Below are 11,416 nucleotides of genomic sequence, written 5' to 3'. Positions count from 1 at the left end.
TAAGTTCTGTTATTGAATATTATAGGTGTGTAAACTCAGCAAAATATTCTAAAAGAGTCCAGTAGCCCATAATAGCATTGGGTCTTCTGTTTAACTGGCAGTGTGCTATTATGTTTTGATGTCTCCAACCTAGGGCAGAAACCTGCACCATATATATTTCCAGTGTTTACTGTATGATATGGAAACTTGGTACATGTTCTGTTGTGGCCATGTTCTATGATTTTAGATACACTCTTATGTAACCAAACAGGCCTTAATTAACACTGCCTGCTTTGGTGAACACCGCCACTGTTCCTATGTGTGCATTTTCATAATGAAGCACTGGAGGGAGCTGTTGACATAGCTAATTCATCTCTGCAAGGTATTTTTGTTGTTGTTTCAAGACCAGCTGTTCAGTTTCTTTCATGCCCCTTTTATTACCTCTTTCTCTTAAATCTGGGCTCAGAATCTACGATCCGTATGAGTGTAATAAGAACAGTCAAGCTTTGAAGATAATGGACTTTTCCTACAGTGTTGACCTTAGAGTGCAGCTGGACATTTGTACTCTCAGTGGCTTTCGGACCATTCAGATCCTAGGACAAAAGATCCTGGCTAAGTGTTCTTCTCCTTACCAAGTAAGTGTAAAACAACCCTGAGCAAATATGGAAGGGGTTTCTTAGTATCTTCCATTCCTAGATAAGCTGTGAAAGCTAGTATAATAATCTAAGCATTTCCGCTACTTAGCATCTGTGTAGTCTTTACAAGTAACATTCTGTGACCTTAACAGTCTTTGTTCTTTGTACATCAGAATTGATGTTAGATTAATATAATAATGTATTTTTTAGAAAATATTAAGACAACAAAGTGTTTTATATGGTGACATTATATGCAAATATCTCTTCTGGCCGAGATGTCGACAAAAGGACTATAGATCATGATTGTCTTTTGTTTTTAAGGATCAACCCTAGGGTTGGCTCTATGGGTGATTTCTTAGGGCAGCTTCTCCCTTTCCTATAAGGAAAAGAAACAGTCCACTAAAATGTGTGTCACAGAAGAACTTTAAGCTCTGTAATATCTTCAACTTCCTGTATGAATAAGCTGCCACTGTAGCTAAGTGGTACGTTTGTGATTTCAGGTAGACCTGTTTGGCATAGCAGACATAGCGCATTTACTTTTGTTCAGCGAGCACCTGCAGGTCTCCTGGGATGGGTCCCACTGCAAACTTAGCCATAATACTTCTGAGTAAGTATTGGTGATTTGGGGGTCTTTGCCTCTCCAATTTTTTTCTGTCTTAGGTGCTATGTCTGCTTTAGTAACCTTAGTTTTCTAAGACCAAACGCTATGATTTTGGTAATTTCAACCCATTTTCATTAGCATACCAGCAGATTACCTGCTAATGAAAAATAAGATACAACATCAGACATGGTGGTGTATGCCTGTGATCCCAGAACTGAGGAGGCTAAGGCAGGAGGATCGTGGCAAGTTCAAGACCAGCCTGGGCTACAAAGTGAGCTCAAGGCCAGCCTGAACTTCATAGTGAAACTCTTGTCTCAAAAGACCAAAAAAAGACACAAACAGTAAATTAAAATGATAAACTGTTGAGACTTGAAGATATTCTAAACCTAGGTACACCATACAAATGATTAGTGAAAGCTTCTTAGTTTTAAGTGTTAACAGAAACATTTTAGGAGAATAATTTTCTTATCAATTGGTATTAGTTTAAGCTAGCTCTTTTAATAGCTGTGTTATCAAAAGTTATTAAGAATCTCTTGAAGAGAGTTAAGTTTCTAAATTATATACTGATTTTAGGCTATTATTTATATAATGAGTGGGTAGAACCAAACCAAAGAACTGAATCTCCTAGTGAAGAAGTAAATGATCTCCTAATAAGAGCTGCTTGGCCTCAGAACTATACTACTCCCTCAAGCCTGCTCATAAAACTTACTAAATATCTTAAGTTCCACTTCAGCTTTTCTGAGCTGTAACTTCCTACCATAAGCTTACCAGTTTATGACTTACAGGAACATTCTTTGTTTTGACAAAAATCAGTGTTGGGTTGTAGTGGCTGCTCTTCACTTTACCCTCCAAATTATTGAATTGCGTGGGACTGAACCCAGGGCCTTACACATGCTAGACAAGAGCTAAACTTGTGAGTTAATAACCTCAGCTGTTTTGGGTAGGGGCAGGGTCTCACTGAGTTGCCAGGGTGGCGTTAAACTTGCCGTCTTCCTACATCTGCCTCTTGAGCAGATGGGATTACAGGAATATGGTACCCACCTGGCTCTTTTGTGCACTCTTTAAATAAATTCTACATAAGATAGAGAATGAGGGCCGGGGAGATAGCTCAGCAGCATAAGCACCTGCTTGGCAAGCACAAGGTTCTGAGTTTAATTCCTGGTATCACAAAAGGAAAAAAAAAAAAAGAAAAGGGGATAGTCCACCAAGCCCAGTTGGTCCTAGTCTGTGCAAGTCTGGCTAACACAGAAATAGGTGAGGTCAATTGTGATTTCTTAAAGAGTCCTCCCATAGACAATGATAGTTCTCTGATAAAAGAAAATAATAAAAGCACACACAAAAACCATAGATTTAATCAACCTATTTCAGTTGGATTTAGGATTCTCAGAATTGTGAAGACAATAAACTACTTGGTGAGGGTGGGGGTTTAAGAAACTGGGCTCGGGGCTGGTGAGATGGCTCAGGGGTCTAAAGCACTTAGAACAAGCTTAGCAAAGTACAGGGACCACGGTTCAATCCCCCAGCACCACATGCCAGCCAGCCCTACCCCCTGATAGGCTGAGCTGGCCACACACACACACATACACAATAAATAAATTTTAAAAAATAACTTTAAAATAAAAAAAAAAAGAAACTGGGCTCTAGGAAACTTAGAGGAAATAAAATTTCCTTTTCTTCTATTTGTAGAGAAAAAGTACTTAAAAAGCGCTACCTTAGTATGCAGAGGAAACGCATAGGTTCAAATGAGAGCACTTCTTCCTCTGTGTGCACAGCGAGGTTCAGTGCCTCTTGCTGTGATAGACTCCTTTTGGAGTGTCCTGGGCTTTCAAAGGAGTGTTTGAATGATTCCTAGTACTCAAGTTCTAGGTGTTACCTTAAATCCCCTTTATGCATAAATGTACTGCTGAGTTAAACTCAACTAGAATTCTAATTTTTCTATACCTAACTTTGATGGAAATGGTTTTTATATATTTTTAGGCTAAAAGATGGTGAAATGTGGAATAAATTCTTTGTGAGGATTTTGAATGCCAGCGATGAGCCCACCGTGTCCGTTCTGAGGGTGCTTGCAGCAGAAATGAATGTGGCCTTTGACCCCATGTTCCAGAGCCACCTGAACAAAGCCTTCCGGAAGATAGGGAAGTTGATTAGTCCTGGGGCTTCACTCTTTCAACGATAGGCAGGTCTCTCAGTTCCCTGCCTAGAACCAATGGTTACATAAAGCCCTGGTCTGTACAGGCTGTTAGTTTAATTTCAGGCACATTTAGATGCACTACTAGTACTTGTCTACTTTGAGTCAAGGTGTATTTCTGCGTGATTGCCTTTTAAACAGTGGTGTACCTACTCTCAGCCTTACCTAACTGTAACACAGAACTGTTCTGTTCTAAATGGGTTTCCTTAGGCAGGTACTCTGTTGTCATAGGTCCTTTGTTATCTGTCCTTGAGCCCTTTTGTCTCTTCCCTGTACTTTTATATTTTATATTCATGGTTATTACTGTGTGTTTTGTAAATAAAATAATATTTGCTAACTTTGTGTTTCTACTATTTTGTCTACCTTTTGCAAACTACAATAATAAATGGTTTGATTTTGCAGAAAGGAGCTATGATTTTAAAGTTATGATAGGATTAGAACAAGACAGAATAGCCAGACATTTAAGTGTTTCTAGCCTTCCAGTAAGTGGTCTAGGGTGAAAAGTAGATAATATGAGGTACCAAGTGGCAAGATTGTGTTTTGTGTGTGGCTTTCACTTTTATTCACTCAGTAGGGCTTCTGTTACTGAGTCTTTTGATTAGGAATGCGGTTATTAGCAAGAAAAAACATTTGGAAAAATATTTAGCCTTTCAAAAAAAGGAGTAGTCCCCACTGTATTCTCACTAGAGTGAACTAGAGGAGGCAAGCAAGGATCCATGAGAAATAAAAGGGGGCTTAGTTTAAAAGACTTAAGGAAGTAGGATTTGGAATAAAAAGTTAACTTCAAAGCATGGAGTACTTTGGGACAAAAGAGACCTAGGAGAAGCCCTGAACAGCCAAAAGGAAATCTGAATTATAGTTGGTCTTCACAATGCGGAAGAGAACTGACAGCAGAAGGCAATGAAAATTAGCTGTTTCATATCTAAGTATGTTCGTGCTGGTGTCTGATTTGTTTGTCATTCCAGTTGCCGCTGTCTGTCCTCTAAGATTGCTAGAAAGCCAAAGTATGTTTCAACTAAAAATATTTAAGCATATCTTATATAGTTAAAGCACTGAAACAAAACTTGGATCCGTGAGATAATAACTTAGAAATACTAAAACAGTTCTCTTCCCCTCATTTTCCAGCTCTCAGACTGGGCAGTAAGTTTAGATTTCTTTTTACCGTATAGCAGTGACTTCAGCAACCTTCCCTCAAGGCTGCTGTATGGACAAAGCTTTGTTTCCTAACTTTCACTCAGGAAATGGAGGAGAATCAAAAGCAGATACTCTATGAGAAAACTTGGAACTGTTTTGCAATTGCTCCTTCTGTCCCCCATCCTTTCCCACCCCAAACCTCGTCAAAAGGAGAAAATGGCTCCCGACCCGTTAGGACTTCCATATCTTAGGTTTCTTTCTGCCTAAGCTTAAAATCTGGATCCTTCCCATTTCCCTTGTATTTTATGCTAGTGTCTTGGGAGAAGGAAGCCTTTTAATTGCTTTACCCCCCAGAAGATCTGATTGGTTCCTATTCCCTACAGGGCAGGAATTAGCATAATGGTGGACCTAAAGAGAAAAGACACAGGCAAAAGGACAGATTTTTCACTTTTGTTTGAAAAGACCATGGAATGTATAGCACCTCGCCATTCACAAAGTGTGCATTCTCACTGTTAGCTTCACCCTCTTAAGACAGTTTTATAAGAAACCTTCCTTGCACATCAGAGAACTCTTCACTGATGCCAAGCCTGCGGTCCTGTAGTGGGATTACTTTGGACTGTTGGCTGAGCTATTATCTCAAGGTAGATAGGAAGCCTTTGAGAGGATTTAGCACAAGGCTCTTTGAAATAACTCTTGTTGATTGATATCTTTATATCAATGAGGTCTTTAAGCAAAGACAGCAAAGAAGTGCTTTTCTGTTGCTTCAAAGTGAAGACTTGTTCCTTTGTGATAATTTGTTTCTAATGGGGCTCCTAAAATTAACACTAGTAAAGAGGATAAATTATATGGTGAACTTCAACCTTAATGGGGTCCTTGGTTCCACCAAAGACAAAGCTATGAATATTTAATAGAATAAAAGCATTTCAAATCAGTATGGGAAAAGATGGATTACTCTGTAGCTGGTGTTGAAGCAATACATTAGTAGAGCTTGAAGTTTTTTCCAGTGCCACTGTTGATTCACATAGCAGCTGTTGTGAGTTACATAAAGACCCCTTCACCGGCGGTTCAGGACCTCAGGCACACCACAGCTCACCTGAGCTTCGGCCCCTTCCCTTAGCAGCCTTGCTGCCCCAGTGCAGCAAGAAAGAGGCAGTGGTCCTGCCTGTTTTGTACTTTTCCTGAAAATCACTTTGCATGGGTCAAAACTTTTAATGGAAAAATATGAAAATAGATGAGTTTGTAATTTTTTTTTCTTTTTTTTTTTTAATGTATTTGGTTCCGGGTCACACTGCACAGCTGGGGCTCGTAGTGATTCTCCTGTCTCAGCCTCCAGCACTGGGATTACAGGTGTGCGCCACCACACCCTGTCTCTGTGCATCACTCCTTGCGCCCGGGGGGTGGGGCCAGCACAGCAGGTGGTGCTGGGGATCGAACCTTGCACTTACCTAAGCAGGCGCTTAGTCTGCTGAGCTATCTTGACAAGCTATAAAGCAAACATAAGCAAGTTTGCTGCTGTTACTGTAGACTTAAAAAAAATTAACAAGGCCACCTCCAAACAATAAAAAACACCATAAGCTCAACCTAGGAAAAGTTAGTCATCCATTGGGATCCTCAGGCCCCTGCACATGTTCAAGTCTTGGATGTCCTGGTGTGATATCTGCACAGAACCGGGACATGCCCTCCCGTATGCTTTCCATCATCTCAAGATTCCTTGTGGTACTGGGGTTGGGGGTGCATGCCTGTAATCCCAGCACTCGGGAAGCTGAGGCAGAAGGATCTCATTGTGAGTTTGAGACCAGCCTGGGCTACAAAGTGAGCTCAAGTCCAGCCTGAACTGCATAGTGACACCCTGTCTCAAAAAACCCCTAAAAGTTTGCATTTTACAATGTTAAATTAGCAACATGCTTTCTCTACCTTTTTTTTTTTTTTTTTTTTTTCTTAATGTATTTGGTACAGGGTCTCATTACGCAGCTCTGAAAGTATAATTGTTGGAAGATGGAAGCTAGAGAAAGCATGTGTCCCACCAGTGAGATAGCTCCGCGGACTAAGCGCATGCTGAGGTAAGCACAGGGAACCGGGTTGGATCTCCCAGCACCACACACTGTGCTGGTCCCGCCCCGGGGCGCACTCAGCCAGCCACTGAGGGGCAGCGTTGTGGTGCATGCCTATAATCCCAGCACTCAGGAGGCTGAGCAGGGGGATTGTTGCAAGTTCAAGACCAGCCTGGGCTACAAAATGAGTTCAAGGCCGGTAAGACCCTGTCTCAAAAAGACAAATAAAATAAAACATAAAATAAAACCTATGGATGACTATAGAAGTTGGACATGGTAGCTTACACTTGTACCTCAGCTACTTAGGAGATGGAGGATTGCCTGACAAGTGTGAGTTTCATCCTCAGCACTATATAGATGGATAGATAGATTTTTTTAAGCAAGGTTGTAAGGAAATGTCATATGATGGTGCATACCTGTAATCCCAGCAATCAGAAGGCTGAGGCAAGAGGATTGTCCCGCCTAGACCACCAGGAGACCCTTCCTCAAAATACTAAACAAAAGGAAAGAAGGAAATGTGGTGATGCTATAATAAAGTTTAAACGGGTGACCACCTAAGCTTCACCGAGGTTGGCTCATGCAAGGAAATGACACCTAAGGGTGGGAGTGTAGTGCAGTGACTCGTGGAGATGCAGGGTGAGGTTGGCAGAAATATGAGTGAGGCAGAGGAAACGCAAATTAGCTATCACTCTCAGAAGGAAGTTTCCTGAGCCAGGGGCCTATCACCAACCAGATAAAACAGCCATTGCTGGGGTTCCCCAGACAGGCGCATCTGGTCTAGCCTGTGGACCAGCCTGGGTGCCACAGTGTAGGCCACTGGGGGTGGCCCCCATAGCTCCCTGTACCATCCCTCTGCTGTGTCAGATGGTTCATTGCCTTGGCCTTGTTCAGCTCTGTGCCTGACCTTTCCAGCCATGTAACAGATGACTCTCTGGAGACTCTGCACCTACCCAGCAAGTACTAGCACCCAAGTTGGATCCCCAGTACTGCATGCCTTCTTATAGCTGGTGTTATGATTGTCACATTGTGTCAACCTGAAGTCCAGAGACTTAACTAAGTAATTCAACAGTTCTAGCTCCTAGGAAGTGAAGGACATCCCCTTACCACTCTAGGATGTTTTTCACTGTGTCAACTTGAGAATTTAGAAATTTTAGTTACAGGGGGCCTGCGTACAATATGAGGGACAAAGAAAACAGGCCTACTTTCCCCCTTTCGCTCCTGTGGCTTTCGCTGTCTTCTGCTGCTTTGAGCTGCTGCCCCAGGGCATGCCACTCTTGCTTCAGAGCCAGTTGATTATGAACTGAAACCTCTACAAACTGAGCTAATAAGCCTTTCCTTCCTAAATTTTGGGTGTTGGGTATTTTGTGCCAGCCACTAGAGAAAAGTAAGCAAGACACTTGGCTGGGACTTTCATGTGTATTCACAGTGGACAGAGTCGACTTCAAAGGCCCGGGGCCTGCTTAGAGATGGCTCCCTGCCTGTGGTGCCAAATCAGACACTGCGGCGCAGGCTCTGAATGCTGCCTCTGAAGCCAGAACGCCTGGACTTGAGTCCTCGCTGTGCATCACTGAACAAATAACCTCGCTGAGCCAGTGTCCTCCTCTACAAGATAACGCCCCAAGTGCTCCCCTTAGAATGCTGAGAAGGAAAGCACAGGGACTTTAGATGCTGGTATCGATTACACTCTGATGTGTAACAGTCTGAGGTTCTCTGGCAACCTCTCAGGGAGTGGGATCTCAGCTAATTGATTGGAGCTTTAATGTCCTTTTCCTTTTCTTTTTGAATGTCAAATGTCTTCTGCACTTTATCATCATAGTCTTTGCATCAAGATTTATAGCAGTGATCACAGGTTTCTTTTTAAAGCTTAGTAGTATCACATGTCTTTCCTCATTTTAACTTTATATCACTGTGCTGGGGCAGAGGGCGGAACTCTTTAGGTGAAGACTGAACACACATCCATGATTAACTGGGCTGTGTAAATGTTGTTGGTGCTGTATTCTTCGTGCCATGTAAGCAGATCCAGATCCTAGAAAGATGTAATCAGGTTGTAGCTGATTTAGAAAAAGTGTGTAACAAAAACGGATAGCCCGGTCAGGAGTGGTAGCACATGCCTGTACTCTCAACTCCTCCAGAAGCTGAGACAAAAAGATCTCAAGTTTAAGGCAGGCCATCCTGGGTAACTGAGCAAGATCCTGTCTCAAAAAAGGGGGCAGAGGGGCTGGTGAGATGGCTCAGTGGTCTAAAGCACCTACTTAGAACAAGCTAAACAAAGCACAGGGACCACGGTTCAATCCCCAGCACTACATGCCAGCCAGCCCCGCCCCCTGGTGGGCTGAGCTGGCCACACACACACACACATAAATAAATAAAATTAAAAAAAAAAAAGGGGGGGGGCAGAGTGAAGGCCCGGGCTCAGTCCCCAGAGCTGAAGGGGGAGGGGGTTGTAAGGAGTCCCAGCCCATAATTTCTCCCAGGATGGTTGGAGAGGAGGTATGATCACCACATGGGCCCCAAAGCACTGTCCCTGTGAGGGACTGCTGGTCTGGCCAAGGAACAGACTGACAGTGTACAAAAGTGAAGTTTACTGCCCAGTAGTCAAAGTGAGTGGAAGCGTGATTGCCACTAATTCTCAAAGAGATTTCTTCCAGAATCATACTACTCAGGCTCCTGTCACTAATGTAGAGTTATACTTAAAAGTACTTGGGGGGCTGGAGAGATGGCTCAGTGGTCTAAAGCACCTACTTGGAACAAGCTTGGCAAAGCACAGGGACCACAGTTCGATCCCCCAGCACCACATGCCAGCCAGCCCCACCCCCCTGGTGGGCTGAGCTGGCCACACACAATAAATAAATGTAAAATATAAATAAACAGCGGAATACATTTAAAAAAAAAAAAAAGTACTTGGGAGGGCTGGGGATATAGTTCAATGGCATAGCGCCTGCCTGGCAAGTGTGAGGTCATGAGTTCAATTCCCAATACCACCAAAAAAAGCACTTGAGGGCCAGATGTGGGGGTGTGGGACTGTAATTCCAGCACTCTGGAAGACTAAGGCAGGAAGATAAAAAGTTTGAGTCCAGCCTGGGAAATGTGACAGTTTAGTGGGACTGTTTCAAAATAACAGGGTTAGGAAAGGCACTGAGTTCAATTCCTGGTACCAAACACACACTGCCAGGCACTTAGGCCTGAAATGCCAGTTACTCAGAAAGCTGAGGCAGGAAAATCTCAAGTATGAGGTCAGCCAAGGCAACCTCAAAACTTTTTTTCTTTTTTTTTTTAACAAAAGGAATAACGGGGGGCTGGTGAGATGGCTCAGTGGTCTAAAGCACCTACTTAGAACAAGCTAAGCTAAACAAAGCACAGGGACCGCGGTTCAATCCCCCAGCACCACATGCCAGCCAGCCCCGCCCCCTGGTGGGCTGAGCTGGCCACACACACACACAAAATAAATAAATAAATAAATAAATATTTTTTTAAAAATTGAAAAAAAAAAATAGAAGATCCATTAAAAAAAAAAAAAAAAGGAATAACGGAGGGCCATTCAGATAGCTCAACAGGCTAAGTGCCTGTTTAGATAGGCACAGGGACTGGGTTCAATCCCCGAAGTGCTGTGCTGGTCCCTCCCCCAGGACTCACTGAGCTGGCAGTGATTGAGTCTGGGTGTGATGGCATGCCTGTAATCCCAGCGCTTGGGAGGCTGAAAACAGGAGGATCACTACAAGTCTGATCTGCGTAGTGAGGCCCCATAGACCCTGTAGACCCTGCACTAAACACATTTAAAAAAAAAAAAACGAATAAGGACGTAGCTCCATGGAGTAGTGCTTACACAGCATGAGTAAAACCCTGGGTTTTATCCTCAGGACTATAAGATTTATAAAAGAAAGCATTTAGGAAGCCATTCCTCTATCCCTTAGCTGGGAAGGCTCAGAGAAGGGAATCATTAGCCATCTCCAGTCCTCAGTAGATTTCCTGACAAGTGGGGCACACGACAGGAATTCAGGAGCATGAAGACGGGGTCCAGCGATGCCCCCACATCCTTGAGGAAGCATTGGGGTGGGGCCCGAAGGTCAGTAAAGTGCATAGTGGGCACCACTCAGGTGGGGCCCTGCTGGTGCATAAGTGCCCAGGACACAGCCAACGAGAACTGAGTCAAGCAGCAATGGAAGCAATACAGCCAGAAGACAAAGCTGGAATCAGTAGAGCAGCCCTCAAATGACCCAGTGTTATGGTTTGTATCTAGGTGTCCTCCCAAAGCCTCATGCAGTCATGGGGTGCTTCTGGAGTTTGTGATTGATTATTGTATGTGTGGATGCTGCACCTGCCCTGAGGCAGGGAATTTGCATTAATGTAAGGAGGGGAGAGAGACCAGCTAGCTGCCTGAGCTGCTACCACTCCCTTTGCTCTCTGCTCTTTGCCACCGCCATGAACAATTGCTCTCTGCCATGTGCCGCTCTGCCTTGGAGCCAGCTGAGTATGGACTGAAACCTCCACTGACTGTGAGCTAAATAAACCTTTTCTTCCTCAATCATGAGTGTTGGGTATTTGTCCCAGCAACTAGAGAAGAGTAACTGAGATACCCAGTTTGGAGACAGTCTGGGAGACTCTCCTGGAATGACAGTGTGCAGTGAGAAAGAGGCAGAGCTGAGGCAGAGCACTACACCCTTGTTATGGTTTGTGTCTAGTTGTCCCCCCAAAGCCTCATGCAGTCATGGGGTGAGGACTTCTAGAGTTTGTGTTAACTCATGATCCACTGGGATTATGTGTGATCCAAGGCTGGGATTATGGGTCTTAGTACTGCTGGGATTACCCATAGGTGGGTAAATACTGGGAA

The 11,416-nt window shown here is 43.6% G+C and overlaps 1 protein-coding gene across 1 annotated transcript in view; it reads left to right on the top strand.

Moving 5' to 3' along the window:
• Bub1b (BUB1 mitotic checkpoint serine/threonine kinase B) overlaps window positions 1–3,664 on the top strand; it is an 84,090-nt gene extending 80,426 nt beyond the window's left edge. The window contains exons 19-21 of the mRNA XM_023712655.1: window positions 446–614; window positions 1,115–1,221; window positions 3,193–3,664. Of these exons, the coding sequence (XP_023568423.1) occupies window positions 446–614; window positions 1,115–1,221; window positions 3,193–3,391 (475 nt within the window). The 3' untranslated portion in view covers window positions 3,392–3,664. The remainder of the gene's footprint in view (window positions 1–445; window positions 615–1,114; window positions 1,222–3,192) is intronic.
• Window positions 3,665–11,416: the final 7,752 nt, after the last annotated feature.

Source organism: Octodon degus, unplaced genomic scaffold (assembly GCF_000260255.1).
Source record: "Octodon degus isolate 3935 unplaced genomic scaffold, OctDeg1.0 scaffold00002, whole genome shotgun sequence".
Classification (NCBI taxonomy): Eukaryota; Metazoa; Chordata; class Mammalia; order Rodentia; family Octodontidae; genus Octodon; species Octodon degus.
Note: the sequence above shows the minus strand (reverse complement) of the source record. Positions and strands in the feature narration are given on the sequence as shown.